The sequence below is a fragment of the Rhinoderma darwinii genome, chromosome 5, assembly GCF_050947455.1.
Source record: "Rhinoderma darwinii isolate aRhiDar2 chromosome 5, aRhiDar2.hap1, whole genome shotgun sequence".
Classification (NCBI taxonomy): Eukaryota; Metazoa; Chordata; class Amphibia; order Anura; family Rhinodermatidae; genus Rhinoderma; species Rhinoderma darwinii.
The window spans coordinates 37,073,207-37,095,598 of NC_134691.1; the positions used below are offsets into that span (position 1 = coordinate 37,073,207).

General features: G+C 42.6%; 1 protein-coding gene across 1 annotated transcript in view; it reads left to right on the forward strand.

Annotated features, from left to right (window-relative positions):
* The window catches only part of ANGPT1 (angiopoietin 1), a 284,383-nt gene that overhangs the window by 211,149 nt on the left and 50,842 nt on the right, over nt 1–22,392 (forward strand). Inside the window, exons 6-7 of the mRNA XM_075827991.1 lie at nt 2,420–2,521; nt 15,222–15,388. Coding sequence (XP_075684106.1) covers nt 2,420–2,521; nt 15,222–15,388 — 269 coding nt within the window. The remainder of the gene's footprint in view (nt 1–2,419; nt 2,522–15,221; nt 15,389–22,392) is intronic.

Below are 22,392 nucleotides of genomic sequence, written 5' to 3' on the forward strand. Positions count from 1 at the left end.
TGATTGCTGGGGGTTCCGAGCATTGAGACCCCCACCGATCGCTAAAACGAAGATCCTATGAGCGCTGAGCCACTTAGTTTCTGTTCTGCTTTTTCTAGAAATCGATGTAGCGGTGTACAGACTCAATACAAAGTCTATGAGCTCGTTATAGACGCTACGTAGACTTTCTATTAAAAGCCGAACAGAAACTAAGAGGCGGAGCGCTCACATGAGCGCTTCTTCCGCTTCATTTCTAGCGATCGGTGGGGGTCCCAGTGCACAGACCCCCACCAATCAAAACGCCTGACATATCACTATGACCTGTCAGAAGTTGGTTGAATGTTTAGTTACCCTTTAAGATGCTGAGAAATACAGCAGAGAAGGGTCTCACAAAGTTGAAATCATTCCTTGGTCATACTCCTCGTGTTTTTGGGCCACACAACTCCTTTCTAATCCCGAATGGATTATTTCGAGCATTGTAAAGGAATGAGCACAGTAGCTTCTATATATGTTCCACCAAGCAGTCACTAATCTACAAAAACATGGCAGCCTCAGCCACTTCATTTTTTAAGTTCACTTTAAGACTTCAGATTTATTTTTGTTCCGAGTTATCTCAGGATCAGCACAAATCATCAGGAAGTTCTTATTTAGATTCGGCACAGGTTCTAACAAAGAGTCCATTGGAAATTTCACGAGACCAAGTCTTCACTATGTATGAATTTATTTATATGAAATATATAAGTTACGACAATACGGGAGGTGGAAACTATTCGTTCTTTTAATTGTACCCACTGACCATTTATCTCCAATGGATCAGCAGGATAAATGATTTGGACCATTTTCCAATAGACTTCAGATTGCTACAATGTAACGATATTCTGTTGTCCTGGCATATAAACGAAGATTGTCTTCATGAGACCACCGCTTCAAAGTATTGGGTGACAAAAAGAGGGTGCCAATAGCAAGAAGACATCACAAGTAGAAATAGCAAACAAGATAACTTAAGACAGATATATAGTGTAGGACTATATTAAAACAAATCTGGATATGAAATGCAAAAAAAATGCTAAAGTCCGAATCATAAGCAAAGGTCAGGCTCAAGTTTGGAGACAGGAATGGTGACATACACTATGTTTATGCAGATCAGCCCTATTTAGATGACTGAGGCTGAGCTGCAATACCACATATAGCCCATCTTCAAGAGTGGCAGTGTTTCTGGAACAAAGCAGTCATGTTCTTTGTATTTCATACAAATCCTTTGAACCTGAAGACATAGTTGACCATGCAAACCAAGGAAGAGCATTGAAGACAAGTTTTCCAGGGTTATAAAGGTAGTGAATATACATGGCTGCCTGTTGAATAGGGTTAATGTCACGGCTGTGGGGTATGTGGACCCACTGGGCTGCTCCGCCGTAGCGGAGAAGCAGTCGGTGAAACGAAAAGTCTATGACCGGCTCTAGGATGAGAGTACCTGGGCAGCTGGCTTGTGCTGGACTATCAGAAGCAGGCTTGTGCCGGACTATCGGATGCAGGCTTGTGCCATACTATTGGATGCAGGCTTGTGCCGGACTATCAGAAGCAGGCTTGTGCCGGACTATCGGAAGCAGGCTTGTACTGGGTAACCAGACTTGAACACTGAAGTCATCTCAGACATTTGACTTGACACGAACACTGGACACTTGACTTGGTACGGACACTGGACTTGAACACTGAAGTCATCTCCGATACTTGCCTTTACACGGACACTGGACTTGAACACCGAAGTCGTCTCGGACACTTGATTTGGCTCAGACACCGGACACAGATACTGGATACGGGAATACGGGATACAGGATATAGCAAGGGAACCTTTGCAGACAAACACTGGGTAAGACACAACATTTCTCATGCAATGAGGAAGTGGGCAGAGTTCCTTTTAAATTCCAGGGTGTGCTGGGATAGTTTGGGGTCAATATTCCTGGCCCGAAGCATTGGGGAGAAAAGAGTGGGCTGGCGTCCCAGAGCAGGGAGACGCCGGCACAGAGAACAACCAGTAATACTGACTCGAGTAATACTTACATGCATTACCTAAAAAAACTGTGCTTAGGTAATAATGCTCAGGTCCCAAATACCCAAGCCAGGTATCATAGATTTGTAGTTACTGTAAATCATCCTGAGGATGATGGCGGAAGCCACAGGGCATTTCTCCCTTTTTTCTTTTAGTTATATATTTTTAATATATGTTATATTTATATAGTCATGAATCAGTTACATTTAGTCATATACCAATAAAATTGCATTTTTGCCTTTCTTAGACATTTTGTTAAAATTGGGCTTATGTCACTGATGGATGATGTATATGTAACATTCCTATACAACATTAAACATTATCTAAATGATTTTCCGCATTATTTACTGAATCTACACAAAGCTGAATCTTTATTTTTCTCATTTATTTTAGGTCTATTGCAATATGGAAACTGCCGGTGGGGGCTGGACGGTAATCCAGCACAGAGAGGATGGGAGTGTAGATTTTCAGCGGGGTTGGAAAGAATATAAAATGGTAAGTACCACAACTAGAGATACAAAGTCACCAAGCAGTGTTGTAGTCACCAAGCAAATGGAATTTAAAGGGAATGTCTATTTTTGGTAAGTGTAAAAGAAAACCTGTCCAATTTGAGCTGTGGTTGACAGATTCACATATTAGCAGGATCTATTGATTTTAGCAGAAAGCTAAGGAGAAATCATTGACTGATCACTCCCTACTTCACAGGATTATGGCTAGGAGGGTATGTAGGGTCATAGGCAGACCGTTTTCTTCCTTCTGGAGGAGACCTGTTTTGCATACTTTTTCCCAGGGAGCATTGCCCTTAACACTTCCTACCAGCTAAATATTCTCAATAAGAATCAGTACCTTCCAAAAGCCGCTTCATAGGCATCTAACCCAGCCTACGAGTACACTTCTCTGAGCTGATGAGGAGCAACAAGTCTGATACAGTGCCATCTACAGATGGGTGTCTCTGATTTGGCTTTCAACCCAAGTTGTGTTTCAAGGTTCTATAAAGGGTCGGACATTGATTTCCAGGATACTCACCGATAGGTGGCACTAGAGAGGCAGTTTTCTTCCTTCTGATGGAGAGCTATTTTGCAAGTTATGCTAGTATTAAGGGCATGACCACACGTGGCGGATTTCGTCCGCAACTGTCCGCATCAATGCCGCACAGAATCTGCGTTGCAGATTCTGCTGCGGATCTGCACAAAATGTGCAGTACATTGATGCGGACTAGCTGCTGCGGACTGCGGGAAAAGTGCTTCCCTTCTCCCTATCAGTGCAGGATAGAGAGAAGGGACAGCACTTTCCCTAGTGAAAGTAAACGATTTTCATACTTACCGGCCGTTGTCTTGGTGACGCGTCCCTCTTTCGGCATCCAGCCCGACCTCCCTGGATGACGCGCCAGTCCATGTGACCGCTGCAGCCTGTGCTTGGCCTGTGATTGGCTGCAGCCGTCACTTACACTGAAACGTCATCCTGGGAGGCCGGACTGGAGACAGACGCAGGGAGTTCTCGGTAAGTATGAACTTATATGTTTTTTTACAGATACATGTATATTGAGATCGGTAGTCACTGTCCCGGGTGCAGAAACAGTTACTGCCGATCGCTTAACTCTTTCAGCACCCTGGACAGTGACTATTTACAGACGTCTCCTAGCAACGCTCCCGTCATTACGGGAGCCCCATTGACTTCCTCAGTCTGGCTGTAGACCTAGAAATACATAGGTCCAGCCAGAATGAAGAAATGTCATGGTAGTAAAACCAATACGCTCCGCAGCACACATAAGATCTGCGGACTTCATTGCGGAATTTTGACTCTCCATTGAAGTCAATGGAGAAATTCCGCCATGAGTCCGCCACTGCTCCGCAACAGACAGAGCATGCTGCGGACACCAAATTCCGCTCCGCAGCCTATGCTCCGCAGCGGAATTTTACGCCTCGTCTAAACGAACACTGCTAAATTAAAGTGTAAGTCAATGGACAAACGGCACCGCTGCGGATTAACGCTGCGGAGTGTCCGCAGCGGAATTTAAGTGAAATTCCGCCACGTGTGAACCCAGCCTAATACTTCCACGACGCCAGCACTTGTAAAGTGTGTACATTTTTGCTGATGGTCCAGTTGTAGATACCCAGGGGTGTAGCGATAGGGGGTGCAGAGATAGCAGTTGCACTCGGGTCCTCGTCACATAAGGAGACACCAGTATTATAAATTATATAGTAGGTAGGAACTCTATTACAGATTTTGTATTGAGGCCCAGGAACTTCAGGATTCGCCTCTGTAGATCGCTTGCCTCGTAGGAGCTATGCACAATATAAACATATAACGTTTTACCCATATATTATACAGGTATAATACATGTTAGAAGAAATTCACAATAGGTTATGAAATACAAGAATGAAGTAAGAAAACATGGAAATGTTCGCTGCCGGGGATTTACTCCAACATCTCACTCAATTTTCAATATTTCAATCTTTTGTGGCCAATACTTAGATAGACAGTCCTTCCTTTTGGCACAGTAATTGACCAAGTATAAATTATTCTTGTTCTTATTCCACTGCTTTCAGGAAGTTCATTCAAGCAAAAAAATATATTCTTTCTTATTTTCCAAATATATTTGCTTTATAGGCTGTGTATGGATTGATAAGAGCTGCATTTGTCATTGAACTGTTTCTTTTGTGTACTGTAATATAGGTGAATAGAATAACTGCCGTTCTATGGAAAACTACAAATAACACATTGCAATTTTACATTGTGCCAAATGACAAACTCAGCTTTGCTGCATTGAGAGACCCAGCTTTGCTACATCTATATAGTGTTTTATAAGCAACAAAAACAATTTTTGGTGCTTTTTTCAAAACTGTACCGATGCGGAGTTATGTCCTATATTAGGGTTCATGCACACGGCGTTTTTTTTCTACAGTGTCCTATCCGTTTTTGTTGTGGATAGCATACTGAACCATTCATTTCTATGGGGCCAAGCACACATCCATTTTTTTCTGTGTCTGTTCCGAAAATTATAGAACAGGTCCTATTTCTGTGCGTATTTGCAATCTCTCTCACCCATTATAGTGTTTGGGTTCGCAAATAAAAACGGATTGTACTCGAAAGACACTAGGATCCGTGTTCTGCGATCCATAAAATGGCAACAGTCGTGTATATGATGCCTTATGCCAAGTTCAGATGTGGCGGCTTTTATTTCATGATCAAATCCGCAGCATGCCCTATAAGTGTCTGAACGTAGCCTAAGGGTATGTGCACATGATAAGTTGCTTTTACGTCTGAAATTACAGACAGTTTTCAGGAGAAAACAGCTGCCTCGTTTCAGACGTAATTGCTCCTCCTCGCATTTTGCGAGGCGTCATTGACGCCCGTAATCTTGAGCTGTTCTTCATTGAATTCAATGAAAAACGGCTCAAATTACGTTTCAAAGAAGTGTCCTGCACTTCTTTGACGAGGCAGTCATTTTCCGCGTCGACGTTTGACAGCTGTCAAACGACGACGCGTAAATGACAGGTTGTCGGCACAGTACGTCGGCAAACCCATTCAAATGAATGGGCAGATGTTTGCCGACGTATTGTAGCCTTATTTTCAGGCGTAAATCGAGGCATAATACGCCTCGTTTACGCCTGAAAATAGGTCATGTGAACGTAGCCTTAGTGTACAGCATGTTCAGAGACACATTTTTGCTGTGGATTTTGCTGTGAATACCCATAAAATTCTTGCCAAAATTTACAAGTGTCACATGCAGAATCTGTTGCAGGTTTTGCTGTGGATTTCATCTGCAGCAAATCTAATATATTGAGGACATGTTGCGGATTTTAAAATCTGCAGCATGTTTTAAAATAAGCATGGATATTTTTCACAGCGTGTGAATATCATAGGCTAGCATTGTCTGTGCACAATCTGATCGGTGAAGTGATCGCTGAGTTCCCAGCACCAGGGCATCGAGCGATCAGATTATTTTTAAAAACAGACAACCCTTCACACTGGCAACATGGCTTCCCTTTTTTAAGGGATTCATAACAGATCCGTTATGAACCACTAAGATGTTTTAATTTTTCACCATAGGCTAAAAATATCTGATTTTACCCTCTTCATTTTGTTTGTACTGGACAGAACAATGCAGCATGTGCTAAGTTACTTTGACCATCAAAAAGCAACAGAAACCTGACGTCAAAAAATAACGCAAGAGTGAACAGAGCCTAACTCTATGTTCACACTAGAGATTGTGTCCGGCTTTCTTTTCCATTGCAAACATCAATCAATATAATGGATGCCAACTGATATAATTTTTGACAATTAAATTAAATGCGATCCATTGTAACATCCATTTCTGATGTTTTTTGGTGAAAACAAAACTGACCCCAGCTCTGCTACATCTCCATAGACAGCACATTCCCAGGATTTTACAGGTTACGGTCAAGAGTTGACACTAGACTAATATCAACTCTCTATTCACTTCATGTGAATGTTGACTGATGGCTCCTTTGGGTCTGGAATGGTGGGCCGCCAAATCCTGGAATTTTGATCGACAACAGAATTTAGCAGCCAAATCTTCATGGGAGATTTTTTTTCTGCAACAGCCAAAGGTTGCCAGTCCCTGGCTTAGGTCACCTCAAGGCATAAGTCATTTAATGATGTCACCCATTTTTTTTATTGGCCTCTGAGAGCTTTCTGGGACTGTTTAATTTGGGATGACTTAATGTGATGTCTTTCTCTGATAGTATGTAGAGTTTACTGTGGAGGCAGTTCTGTCCCATACCAGTCACCATTAGAAAAATATAACTATCAAATAATGAAAAACAGACCTATTCATTGTACAAATTGTGCAGTGTAATAGTATTTTTTAGAAATGGTCATTATAGCTGGTGTGCTGCCCTGATCTATAGAACGGCTCCTTCATGCTTGATGTGGAAGCTTGACTCAAGGAGAACAAGCAGATGTAGATCTAATGAATGTCGTATACAGAACTCGAGGTTGAAAAATCACAGAACATTTAGTAATTGAGACATATCTATATCTTTATTTACCAAGCTGACAATATGTATGAATATAATCCTACAAAGAGGAGAGTTAGTTATTTACATTAAAAATTGGCATACAATCCCTTTTTGTTAGAAGTGTCCCCTAAAAATAAGCTGATCACAGGTTGTCCTGCTGCTTGGACCAGCAGTGATCAGCTGTAATCTGTGGTGGAACCTGGCAGTAAGTATTCAATATCCCTGCTGCGCCACCACAGGAGAAATGAAGCATTACATGGTGCCGATTGAAATCAATGAGGTTTCTGGTAGTGCTTTGTTGAGTCAGGTCCTCCAGAGAGACCCTCTTTGCGAACTCCATTCTATTAACTCAAAATGCCCGAATTGGTTACGTTAAAATGAATTTTCTAAAGAAGACAAAGCCTTTAACCCTTTAACCCTCTGCATTGTTGTAAAGAATCGGATACTAAGAAAATCACCGTAATACGGTGCCGAAAAGACCTCCATACAGCGGCACGTGTACTGCTTATGGTTGTGTAGTACGCAGCCACCAGTAGTGGCCGCGCTTACAATAAATGAGGGTTAACTACCTATTATAGTATTTATTGGTACTGTAATATCGGCACGCATAGTGCTCAGGTGAGGAGCTGGATTTCTATTTTCATAAAGAGCTTTTCATTTGACTTATTTTATCAGTATATTTCAAGTTTTAATACTACTAGATTTTTGTAGGATTTTGTTTGACATTCTTATAATAAAAAATGTTCTGCAACTTTCGAATAAATGTAAATTTAAATTGGTCAACATTTTCAGTATCACTGTTTGCTGCCTATAAATGAAACATTTTAGTTTACTGTATATCCAAAAATAAAAAGAGTAAAAACCACTCATACTTACATACCGCTCTCAGACTGATACATTTTACCTACACTGATACATTGTAGCAAATAATCAGGACAGTAAAGAGATTTGTGCTGTTGATGTATTTAGCCCTCCGAGGATTGCCTCGGCTGGATAAAATTGTAGTTAACTCTCATCTAATACTTGATCTTGGTCTGTACAGGTTTTCAGCATCTAGTTATAAGGCTCTGTTCACACTGTCGCCATGGATTTCTTTCTTAACATGACAGGTATGACGGAACTAATGAGTACTGATGGATGCCAGTGACTTATAATGGGGTCTGTCATGTGTCCCTTGGGCCCCAATCTCTTTTTTAGCAAAAGTGATAGTGCTACAGACCACAGAACCCTATGGAATAGAACAAAACACTGATGTGAACAGATCTTGAACAAGAATGCTACATCCACTAAAAGCAAACAGAGATCTTGAAAATAGCAAGATATTGGTTGTACAATTATATTCCAAAGTTGCATTACTTTACATTATATATGAATTCTTCATTCAGTATATTATCACAGGTTTGACAAAAAAAATAATTGTATACTGCATTGTCAGAACCAGGTCTGAGAGGGTAATGGAGAAACAGGGTGACAACCCCTGCAGGAGCTGTAACGGGGACCATATCAGTCTTCGTCCAGCTTTTCTAGAAACAGAAACATTTTAGAAAGGGCCAAATGTATCCATTCCAGCACATGAGTCATTGTAACAAGAAACCTTTACATCAAAAATATTTCAAACAAATTTATAATAATTGAGGTAAATTTGTGTTATAATGTAACTGATACCATCAGCTGAAAGATGAAGACATGTTTTATATGAGGGGTAATTACTTTAATAGCTTGCCCATTCCCTCCTATTACAGATAAGTAAAATGTCAGCCTGTCGGCTCTGAGGCTTATATGCACGTGTGTTCATAAAATATCATGGAGGAAGAGGGGGATTTTATAATTCCTAATTCTGGAAAATGACATCAGTTTCTCAGTGAAAGCATTGCTTGCCTTCTACAGGTGGTAGTTTTCATGTTTTCTCTTGCAATATAAAAATTAACGTTATATGACTCGTAATATTGAAGTTGATTTACTACAGTAGAGTCTGTGGAAGGATACGGTGCAACTCCTAGCGTCATGTACAGTAGTTATGAAGACCTGAGGCACGTAGATGGTTATGAGCATTCATTCTGTATTAGACTAAGGCCTCAGCACCGTGAGGTAGCTATAGGGGTTGCAGTGTTTGCAGTTGCGACCGGGCCTCTAAGCCTGGGGGGCCCACAGGGCCCCCTTACCACACAGTCCAGTGCAGCCACTCTGTATATGCACCGATATGTCTCTGAGACCCAACGATGTGACGTTCAGGGGCGGGGGTGACAGGAGGAGGAATTGGGATGGACGTGGGCGTGATCTCTTAACTCCAGTCTCAGATGGGGGCAGGGTATTAATGATGTACTCGGGAAGGGGCAAATACGGGGGGCTGAGCGCTGCAGCTGGGTCTGAGTTTTTGAAAGCGCCGCCTGGGAGGGAGGGGGTGGGGCTTGTAGCTGTGCATGTCACCTGGTAGGTCACAGCATAGGGAGGTGGGCTAAGCTAGAGGAGGAAGAACTGCTTGCTCCTCTTCCTTCCGAGGCGGAGAGTGTCAGCTTGCTGTAGTCCTGACCCGTGCGGCACAAATGTTAAGGAGCTAGGAACAAGACCTACTGTAAATGAATACCTAATGCACTAGTTTCCTCTTAATGACTGCCCTCACCAGGGCAGTGTGATGTCTTGGGACCCCACATAGAATAGGGGTCCCAAGCCACTTGTTCCTCGTCACTGCGGTCATAGTTTGAATAGAGCGCTGCCCACAGTGGTCAAGCATGCATCCTGCAACTACACTCTATATGTATGGGGCCGATGGAGACAGCTGAGGGCTGTACTTGGCTAATGACTGTGAATAGAGCAGCAGGGCGCATGCTCGACTACTGCGGGCATCACTTTATTTAAACTCTGAACGCAATGACGAGGAACAAGGAGCTTCAGACCCTCATTCTATGATCAGCGGGGCCAAGTTAACACCTTGAACACTTATGGACCTTTTACATGGGTCAAAGTTCCCAATTATTACCCTGTATAAACAGGTCAGCGATCAACCGATGAACGAGCAAATGCCTGTTCATTATCTGATCGTATCGTTTATGCAGCAATAAATATTATCGTTGTCGGCAGCACATCTCCCTGTGTAAACAGGGAGATGTGCTGCCGACATGTTAGAAATGTTTGGTGACGAGCGATCGTAGTAATGAGCGCTCGTCCCCATCCATTACTCATCATAGCTCCTTGTGGAAGGGGCAAACAAGCACCGAACAACAATCTGCCTCGCTGATCGATGCTTGTTGTTATGGCCAAAATTACCCGGTTGTAAAGCACCCTTATTTATCTTCATCAAACCATTCCTGAACAATGTTTTGCAGTGTGGTAGGGTCATCTGGGGGGTCTGCAGCAATGTTTAGGTAGGTGGTACGTGTCACATCCACATGACACAAGGTTTTTCAGTAGAACATTGTCCAGATCACACTGCCCCTGCCGGCTTGTCTTCTTCCCATAATGCAACCTGGTGCCGTCTCCTCTCCAGGTAAGTGACGCACGCGCACCCGGCGGTCCACACGATGTAAAACGGGCCATTGGCCATGAAGAGAAGTTGGGGGGCCAAGAAGAACATTTTCATCGGGGACCATGAGCCTTTAGCTAAGCCCCAGCCTCAGCACACCCGTATGGCTCTATACGTGCCGCCATGTGGTGCTCTATGATCAGCGGAGCCAAGTTAACACCTTGAACACTCATGGACCTTTTACATGGGTCAAAGTTCCCAATTATTACCCTGTATAAACAGGTCAGCGATCAACCGATGAACGAGCAAATGCCTGTTCATTATCTGATCGTATCGTTTATGCAGCAATAAATATTATCGTTGTCGGCAGCACATCTCCCTGTGTAAACAGGCAGATTTGCTGCCGACATGTTAGAAATGTTTGGTGACGAGCGATCGTAGTAATGAGCGCTCGTCCCCATCCATTACTCATCATAGCTCCTTGTGGAAGGGGCAAACAAGCACCGAACAACAACCTGCCTCGCTGATCGATGCTTGTTGTTATGGCCAAAATTACCCGGTTGTAAAGCACCCTTAGTTATCTTCATCAAACCATTCCTGAACAATGTTTTGCAGTGTGGTAGGGTCATCTGGGGGGTCTGCAGCAATGTTTAGGTAGGTGGTACGTGTCACATCCACACGACACAAGGTTTTTCAGCAGAACATTGTCCAGATCACACTGCCTCTGCCGGCTTGTCTTCTTCCCATAAGGCAACCTGGTGCCGTCTCCTCTCCAGGTAAGCGACGCACGCGCACCCGGCGGTCCACACGATGTAAAACGGGCCATTGACCATGAAGAGAAGTTGGGGGGCCAAGAAGAACATTTGCATCGGGGCCCATGAGCCTTTAGCTAAGCCCCAGCCTCAGCACATCCGTATGGCTCTATACGTGCCGCCATGTGGTGCTCTAATCGGCACCATAATACAGAATTATTCTCCTGTAGAGGCAATGATAGGTAGAATAGCTCCATAATTTTGCATTCGATGAAGCATGCCATGATTTTTTCCTCTGTTGGATTCATATAGAAAGAAAAAACTTTTTATGATTCTATATGAAACTTCAGACATACAGAAGTATAGTAGAGCCCCATAGAAGTCTACCGGTGCCGTATTACGGCTCCATACAACTCAGAGCTTGTATGGAGCTGTAATATGTTTATCTACAGGCCCTCAGCTTGTTGGGACAAGTATAGAGAGAGATCGCTGTATATTTACTGACATAATATAGCTGACATCAAAGAATATGTATTTCCCCACTTAAAGGCGCAAACTGTGTGCAAAACTGATACACTGCGTTATGCCTTGTACAGGCCCTGAGGGGGCAGAGCATGACACATAGATTCATAGAACACCAAAGCGAGAAGCTTTATGCCATGCTCTGCCTCCTCCCTTCATGAGGCATAATACAGTGTATCAGTAACTTTTATATTCATCATCCCCAATAATGGTTTACCATATAGTGCCGAAATAATTCAATCAAACCATATTCAAATAATAGTGCCAGAAGGTACCAAAATCGATATAGAAACGCTATCGATAGCTTCAAATGTGGGATCAGGTATTCAAGCTCTGGCTGTCCAGGCAAAAAGAACCAGTGGCGCCCCCTTTAGGATTGGTTGTGCAAAAGATCATACACCATTAAGGCCGGCCTTGTCCAGAGTGTTCCTTTCATATGATGATCAGCAGAGAAAAAAAAATCAAACATTTTCTATAAAACTAATGACCAATGGATCAGATTTCCATTAATGGATAAGGATCTTCTTGAAATTACTGATGGATTTTCAGCACATATGTGCAGTCATATTAGTTTATGGCAACTTTAAAGCGTATTTCACCTTTAAATACTATTTAAGAAGATGTAATCTACAAAAACAGTTGAGTAACTGTGTAAATACTTTGCTTTACTTATTTTATACTGATCCTGAATTAAATCCTGACTTATAGCCCCAAGATGATTTCTCAATTCTACAGGTTGTTACTATAACCTGCCAAGAGTTTGTTGACAGACAATCCCCTGCCAGATTAAACTCCTCTCATGCAATGCTCTAGTACACTCTGAGAAAGTTAGTTTTTGCTACTGTGCAGTGCCTGGCGTAAAAAAACAAACACTTCCCAGAATGCAAATCACTAAAGCAAGCTAAGCAAAGGCACTAAATAAACAGGGTATGCTGGAAGATCTGAGCTCTGACGTATGCAGAATTGTGAATGCAGCTCTGGATGAGAATGGACTATAAGTCGTGCTGAATCACTAGCATTGGGGCAATGTATGAAAAGCTAAGCTCTTGCTAAGTTATTGACATTAAAAATGTATGTATATATATATATATATATATATATATATATATATATATATATAGAAAAACAAATGGATCCAGCCGCACCGGTATGCTGTGGCTGCAAGCCAACGGGATAAGACCACAATCCCAATTGTATATAAGACAAAAAAATAGGCAGCACTCCGTTCAGGTAGAGGTGAAAAAAGAGGGTACTTTTATTGTCCCATAAACAGTGCCACTGTTTATGGGACAATAAAAGTACCCTATTTTTTAACCTCTAACTGAATGGAGTGCTGCCTATTTTTTGTCTTATATATATATATATATATATATATATATATATATATATATACCGTTCAAAAGTTTGGGGTCACCCAGACAATTTTGTGTTTTCCATGAAAACTCACACTTATATTTATCAAATGAGTTGCAAAATGACTAGAAAATATAGTCAAGACATTGACAAGGTTAGAAATAATGATTTTTATTTGAAATAATAATTTTCTCCTTCAAACTTTGCTTTCGTCAAAGAATGCTCCATTTGCAGCAATTACAGAATTGCAGACCTTTGGCATTCTAGCTGTTAATTTCCTGAGGTAATCGGGAGAAATTTCACCCCATGCTTCCAGAAGCCCCTCCCACAAGTTGGATTGGCTTGATGGGCACTTCTTGCGTACCATACAGTCAAGCTGCTCCCACAACAGCTCTATGGGGTTGAGATCTGGTGTCTGCGCTAGCCACTCCATTACAGATAGAATACCAGCTGCCTGCTTCTTCCCTAAATAGTTATTTTATAATTTGGAGGTGTGCTTTGGGTCATTGTCCTGTTGTAGGATGAAATTGGCTCCAATCAAGCGCTGTCCACAGGGTATGGCATGGCGTTGCAAAATGGAGTGATAGCCTTCCTTATTCAAGATCCCTTTTACCTTGTACAAATCTCCCACTTTACCAGCACCAAAGCAACCCCAGACCATCACATTACCTCCACCATGCTTGACAGATGGTGTCAGGCACTCTTCCAGCATCTTTTTAGTTGTTCTGCATCTCACAAATATTCTTCTGTGTGATCCAAACACCTCAAACTTCGATTTGTCTGTCCATAACACTTTTTTCCAATCTTCCTCTGTCCAATGTCTGTGTGCTTTTGCCCATATTAATCTTTTCCTTTTATTAGCCAGTCTCAGATATGGCTTTTTCTTTGCCACTCTGCCCTGAAGGCCAGCATCCCGGAGTCGCCTCTTCACTGTAGACGTTGACTCTGGCGTTTTGCGAGTACTATTTAATGAAGCTGCCAGTTGAGGACCTGTGAGGCGTCTATTTCTTAAACTAGAGACTCCAATGTACTTGTCTTGTTGCTCAGTTGTGCAGCGGGGCCTCCCACTTCTCTTTCTACTCTGGTTAGAGCCTGTTTGTGCTGTCCTCTGAAGGGAGTAGTACACACCATCATAGGAAATCTTCAGTTTCTTGACAATTTCTCGCATGGAATAGCCTTAATTTCTAAGAACAAGAATAGACTGTCGAGTTTCACATGAAAGCTCTCTTTTTCTAGCCATTTGGAGAGTTTAATCGAAGCCACAAATGTAATGCTCCAGATTCTCAACTAGCTCAAAGGAAGGTCAGTTTTATAGCTCCTCTAAACAGCAAAACTGTTTACAGCAGTGCTAACATAATTGCACAAGGGTTTTCAAGCGTTTTGTAATCATCCATTAGCCTTCTAACACAGTTAGCAAACACAATGTACCATTAGAACACTGGAGTGATGGTTGCTGGAAATGGGCCTCTATACACCTATGTAGATATTGCATTAAAACTCAGACGTTTGCAGCTAGAATAGTCATTTAGCACATTAACAATGTATAGAGTGTATTTCTGACTAATTTAATGTTATCTTCATTGAAAAAAAATTTGCTTTTCTTTCAAAAATAAGGACACTTCTAAGTGACCCTAAACTTTTGAACGGTAGTGTATAAGGTAAATATGAGATATAGATAGATAGATAGATAGATACCCACCTCATAGAGGTCACATTGATCTAAATGTGTGCTAAGAATCTCACTATTGTAGGTAGATTTAGCAGCAATGCATATTTTTTTATATTTAGTAGTTTATATTTAGTAGTTTAGGTGGCATTGATGTTCGCAGAGTGATGTCGCTATTTTCTTGTGAGATAGATAGATAGATAGATAGATAGATAGATAGATAGATAGATAGATAGATAGATATGATCGAGCTAAACTTACATTAGGAAAAGCAGCTCTGGAGCACAACATGCTGCCCCTACTTTGCACAGACCAACTGTTATACTGTTAAACATTAAGCTGTCTTTTCAATACGGAATGCATTTGTGAAATAACTCATAATGACCTTGTAAAAATCATTAAAACATTTTTGTGCTCAGAAGATAAATGTATTTTTTTTCTCCTGATTTCTCTCTAGGGGTTTGGCAGTCCATCTGGTGAATTTTGGCTGGGGAACGAGTTTATATTTGCAATTACCAGCCAAAGGCAGTACTCGCTGAGGATCGACTTAATGGACTGGGAAGGCAATCAGGCACATTCACAGTATGACAGATTCCACATAGGAAATGAAAAACAGAATTACAGGTAAGAAACGTGATGGTGTGACCGACTTATATATCAATCCACAAAACTGCCCAAAGTGCTCACTCAATGCAACCAAATTACTGCAATAAATGAAGAAACCTCAGGAGAAATGAGACATACAGTATAGAAAATCCCTAAATGTACATGACATAATTCACAGAACAAAGCAAATGTGACCCAGCAAAGTGAGGAACAGGAACAGGGGCGTAGCTAAAGGCTCATGGGCCCGGGTGCAAGAATTCAGCTTGGGCCCCCCCTACCCCTCCCCAACCCCACCAGACCCCTGCGCACGCCTATGCCCATCTGCCCTGCCCAACAGCCCCCATAGTATAATGCCCCCATGCGGTATAATGCCCCCCATGACTGCCCCATAAAGTATAATGCTGCTCATATCAGCCCCCACAGGATAATGCCCCACATAGCTGCCCCCATACAGTATAGTGCCCCCCATATCAGCTCCCATACAGTATAATGCCCCCATATCAGCTCCCCATACAGTGTAATGTCCCACATATCAGCTCCCTATACAGTATAATGCCCCCCATGTCAGCTCCCCATTCATTATAATGCCCCTCATATCAGCTCCCCATACAGTATAATGCCCCAATATCAGCCCCCACATACAGTATAATGCCCCCCAAGTGGGCTCCCCATACAGTATAATGGCCCCAATATCAGCTCCCCATACAATATAATGCCCCCATATAAGCTCCCCATACAGTATAATTCCCCCAATATCAGCCCCCCATACAGTATAATGCCCCCCAAAGCAGCCCTCCATACAGTATAATACCCCCCGCCATATCAGCCCCCATACAGTATAATTCTCCCATATGTGCATAATAGAAAAATAACGGAATTACTTACCTATCCCCGTTCCCGCGCCGGGTGGAGGATCCTTCTCCTCCTTCGGTCTCTCCTATGAGTGACTCGGCGCAGACAGGCGCGATGACGTCACTGCATCATGCCTGCCTGCGTCGAGCCGCTCAGGGCATAGTGAATGATGGAGCTGTCAGCTCCTTGCTCCAGCATTGACTGGAACCGGGACCTCGGTGAGTGACTCGCGAGCCCCCACGGAGGTCTTCACACGACCCCCAAGAGGGGCGCGACCCACAGTTTGTAATGTATTGTGTTGTTTTGTGCAGTTTGCAGTGGAGAGAGGAGAGGGGGGCTGTAATTTAACGTCCCCCCTCTCCTCTCTCCACCACAAACACAGACAGCACAATACAACACAATACATTACAAGACAACTCAATACAACACAACACAACACAATACATTACATTACAATACAGACTCTGCAGCTCACCTGGAGTCCTCCGCACCTGCTCTTCCGCGCTGCCTGGAACACCCCTCACGTGACGTCACGGTCACATATACACTAAGTACCATGTGACCGTAACCAGGAAGTGCCGGCTTCATGGCAAAGACAATGTATTTAATCAGCACGCTGTATGGCAACGGGGGCCCTGTAGGCCCCTCAGGCTTAGGGGCCCAGTCGAACTTGCGACCGCTGCGACCCCTATAGCTACGCCACTGAAAAGCTGCACTTTGTAATGACATTAAGGCTGGAATCCCACATAGTTTTTGTTGCCGTTTTTTGTGCAGTTTTTTTTATGCACAAAAATGGAGAGAATGCAGAGCAATGGATTAAAAGGAAAAGGAAAAGACGTCTCTTTTTTTGGATCTGCTCCTGTGTTTCACTCAAAAAATGGCATTAAAAACTGCATCGAAAACTGCATCAAGGCACAGACGGAGCTGTGGAAGAGAGGGGGTGGGGAATATCACTAGAGGTCGGACCCCCACTGATCATAAAGTTATGGAATATCCTTGTGCTATTCCATAAAATTATCAGGTATTCTAGTTTCAGCAAATAAATGGTATTCTATGTATAATGAAAAGTTAGAGAATTTTTCAATATATATTTTGTATCAATTCTTTACGGTCTCTACTTGATATAATTCAATAGAAACCTTCATTGTTTTATTTTAGTTGATATTAATTTGTCCTGGTCATGTGATGGACACACATAGCAATACAGTTATCAGGGGTGTGTCTTGTGACGAACCATGCACCTGTGTGTCCATCACATGACCAGGAGAGAATTGTATCCACTGGAAGTAAACAATGAAGGTTTCTATGGAATAAGGCCTCATGCACACGACCGTAAGGTTTCTTAATGTTGGCAAATATGGATCCGCAAATCCGTAGGGGTCCGCAATTGCGGGAGCGCCCATAGACTCCTATGGGCAAGTCCGTGCAGCAATTGCGGACAAGAAAAAGAGATGTTCTATATTTTGTGGATCATATTTACGGCCTGGACACACATCCGTAAACATACGGAAAGTTGTCCATGGCATGTAGAAATGAATAGGGTCCGCGATTTCAACAGTAATTACCTGATCCGTAATTACGGATGAAACTACGGTCGTGTGCATGAGGCCTAACAGCAAAAAGAGATCTTGAAAATCATGAGATAGTGATACGTTATTTGATGAACCGGAATACCGCTTTAAGTATACTGTATTTTATTATATAACAGTGATGGATTGAGTGGCTCTTTTTTAAAGATTGACCATGCAATTCCTTCTTCTCGTAGACTCTTTTCCATTTTAGGATCGTTTTGTTTCTTAGAGGGAGGCGAAACGTCTGCTCATGTTCCTTGTGATTTCTTGACCTGTGTGCTCTTGTTTCACTGCTCGACAAGACCCCTCATAGTGTCAGACATGAAGGGCTAAGCAGTCAAGTTCACCAAGTCTTTATTTAACATCCCTGTACTTATCTGATGCAAATCTCTTTCTTCAATGTTTCAAGTAACAGTCACTTCAAAACGAATAAGCCATTTTCCCGGTGAAGGCTTTACATCTCCTCTTTAATAATGTCTACAATTTATTCTTAAACCTATTCTCATACATAATGACTTTCCCCCGTGAAAAGGTTACTATAGGGACCCAAATCCCCAGACGTCTATGAAGGAGCAATTTTTTTTTCTCATGCCTGAAGCCCTAATAGTTTTAAAAATAATGGCTTAAGAAATTAGGGCATGGCAGAAACCTGGATCAGAATACATAAATACCTACTCCTTTGAACTGGGATACATTTTTTTGGGCCCGTTACTAAGAAACTAATGTAAAGAATTTTTGGGGGTTATTGGTGCAAACAAGACGATTGAAAAGCTGACAGAATGGTAAGCACTGTGGTAATATCTTCACTGCTTACACTTGGACGTGTTCCCCCTGCATACATTAAACACATGGAATATTGACATGTCTTCTAAATATGGGAACGCATAATTTTTAATTAAAATATATTACGGTGCTGGTCCAAAAACAGTTTCACTCCTGTCCATAATACGAAATGCAGCCCATGGACAAGAGTGCTGTTTCTAGGGGGAAAAAATAACTAAAGTATGTCTTTGCTATACCCCTATATGTCTAGAAAGTGGCTAGGTCGCATTGGCCGTTTTTAGAAGCAGTTAAACTTTCTGTTGGTCATAGAGTCATCCAGGCTTCATAGAAATGCACAGTCCCTGCTCTTATTTGCTTAAATTTCCTCTCTTTGCAAGCCTTCCTCTTAAGGGTGGTTTTACATGGGCACGCTCGTTCACCCAATCTATGGCCCATGTGAAAGGGCTTTGAGGATTTGCATTTATTTTAATGCAATGCCTGATCTATAGCAGCCTGTGAGGAAAACGTTCAAAAAGACATAGGCTGGGTTCACACAGAGTTTTTTGCAGGCGGAAAATCTGCCTCAAAATTTTGTTTGGAATTTTGAGGCAGATTTTGCTCTGCCTGCATGCCGATTTTCGCAGCGTTTTTCGAAATACGCTTTCTCTGCCTCCCATTGATGTCAATGGGAAGTCAGAGATGTAAACGCCCGATGATAGGGCATCTCGCTTCTCTTTCCCACTAGATGGTTTTTCCGCTCGCGGGAAAAAAACGCCTCCGCCTCCCATTGAAATCAATGGGAGACATTTTCAGACGTTTTTTTGACGCGGTTTCCACGTCAAAAAACGTGTAAAAAAAACTCCATGTGAACTGGCCCTTAAGGGCGGATTTACATGAACGTGTAAAACGTCCGTGCAACGAGCGTGCTTTTCACGCGCATCGCACGGACCTATGCTAGTCTATGGGGCAGTGCAGACTGTCAATGATTTTTGTGCAGCGTGAGTCCACTGCGTAAAACTCACGACAGGTCCTCTATTTCGGCGTTTTTCGTGCATCACGCACTCATTGAAGTCAATGGGTGCGTGAAAATCACGCGCACCACACGGAAGCACTTCCGTGGGACGCGTGTGATTCGCGCAACAGCAGTAACACTATGAATATAAACAGAAAAGCACCACGTGCTTTTCTGTTTACAAACATACAAACAGAGTGTCATAATGATGGCGGCTGTGCGAAAAGCACGCAGCCGCGCACCATATGATCATGACACACAGAGCTGTTAAGTGCCTTTTGCGCACGCAAAACGCCGCATTTTTTGCTTGCGCAAAACGCACACGCTTGTGTAAATACGCCCTTAAATGTATGTCAGCCAAACCCACGGATTTCAACCGGGATCGGCCAACCATCTAATGTGTATGGTGGTGTCACAACTCACCCCCGACTACAGATGTCGGGTAAGAGAAGGATCGGACTTTTGAATTACAACATGCCTGATCCTTTTGTTCGTAAGAAGATAAGCCAGTACCAGAGAAGTCTGGCAGCAGCATTCTTCCTTCTCCGTATTAAAATCACCTGGGCGCTCGGCCGAGCCGAGTGTGCATGTGTATGGGGAAGTTGTTAGGATCGTTGCCTCTCAGCTATCTAAAGTGTATGGCCAGCCTTAAGATAGTATCTGTTATGGAAATGCAAGTTTGAGCGATTTTCCAAGGACTACTGGAGTCTGCCAGGGGAGAGCTGCACGTAAAACCTCAACCTCAAATCCGTAACCACTCTGGTCGACAGAGTCTAAGGTGTCCGCAAGGTGGGATGGTCTTTGCTGTTTAGAACCCAGGTAGTCTTAGCAGAGTATTGTGTTGGATTAGAGGTGCAATGCAGGCAAACCTGAGCTGGAAACCAGACAGCCAGAGGGTTAACTGAAAGTCCAAAATTAAAGCAAGGGGTAATCAGGCAAAGCAAAGGTAAAAACCAGCCGGGAGCAGATAATCAGAATCGGTAAGCAGAGGGTAAACGAGAGACAAGCCGAGCTCAGTATTCACGTGGTCAGAAGTGCAGGAATTGTCAGGAGCTTGATCAGAACACCAGAAGATAGGAGAATCACAAGCAGGGGAGAGGTGGAAGAAGGTGGGATTAAATACTAATCCACACCTGACCGGCAGAAGGACAGACAAAAGAGATAGGCTCAAGGTAAAGAAGACACGACCAGAAGCCAGAACCGTAGTCATGGTAATCTTAAAGGAACAGGCATTTTCATAACAGTATCCCAAGGGACTTCTCCACATGAAGTTTTAAATTCTTAACTGGAAATCTGCTTTAATTTCTATAGTATCTTGATGTTAACATAAGTTCAAATACAGCAGATCCATCTATACATTTAGGAAATGGTAAGGACAGTGTTGGTTGGTTTTCTTACCATATTAAGATTTTTTTTTTTCGACTTGGTTTCAGGGGATTATCTAAAAGCCAAGGAACATCCTCAGTGTATTGACACAGATGCCTTGGCGTCGATATAAATACAAGTTACATACATATATATGCCAACTACTCTTCTGGGCCTCTTATATCGTCACAGTCCATTGATGCCAGTAGACAGAATGTGTGTTTATGCTGGAACAGTTTTTGAGTATTTGTATTATTTTTACATAGAAGTATTTGTTTTAATTTCTAATGGGCATAAACTCAAAAGACTAAAGTTTGGATAAACAATTTCCTCCAACTTATCACAATAAACCCCTCATATAACATCTTTGCTGAAGGTTACAAAGTTGACCCGAAAAAATGTTTCTTTACGAACTCACGCTGTTTGTGAAATCGCTTTTTTCCTGTTATTTGTATTCATTCACTGTGATTTCCCATAAGTTATTACAAAAATCTCAGCTTTAGACTGAAACATTTGTTACAAAGCTAATTGAAGTAGTATGGGACTTGAGACAATGAAACCTGTTCTAAATTGTAATGTCTGATATAATATGATATGATTCGAGCCCCACTGATCATAAAGTGACCGCAGATCTTAGCGATCACTTTCTATGATAATAGTAACAACCCTTTAAGTAGGCACCCTCCTTTACTATCTCATTCCCCCCATTATGAATATGGCATGGGTCATCGTCCTAATGACTTTCTGATAAAAAAAAATATTCATACATTTTGCTGAGACATTTGTATAGAATATTAGTTTAGGATAAATAAGGCGACACCTCGGTAGATTATTGCCCAGCCATGGTATTTAGCTGTTAAAGGGAAAAAATAACTTAGAATAAGTATGCAGCATTGGGGCGGAATTACCGTACGTGCAACCTGTGCAGTTGAACATGGGGCTAGTATGTAAGGCGGTTGTCACGATCTGTGGGTGTGTGGACCCACTGGGCTGCACCACTGTAGCGGGTAGCGGGATGGCAGCTGGCCAAACTACAGTGTACCAAGTTAATATATGTAGTCCAAGCACAAAGGTACCTGTGATAGTCCAGACAGTAACAACGGCTAGGCACAGATGGGATTTTGACGGCAGGTGATGCGGATGAGACAGATGACACCAGATGTGGTGTAACACAGCAGACGTGGCAGATGGCAGGACTCGACTCCAACACTATAGCGGGCACAGCAACAACTACAATACGGGATACAAGATACAGGTAGGAGGGCATGGAAACAACGGGAACAGGATAACACTACGGGACCATTTGTAAGACTAACAGAGGAATATGAACAATGCTCAGGGAATGGTCAAAAGGGCAGGGCCCTACTTAAGTCCAGGGTGATCATGGGCTAATTAGTGTTGTTAAACATGTGCGCGCACTGGCCCTTTAAGGCCAGGCGCGAGCGTGTGTGCACGCCCTA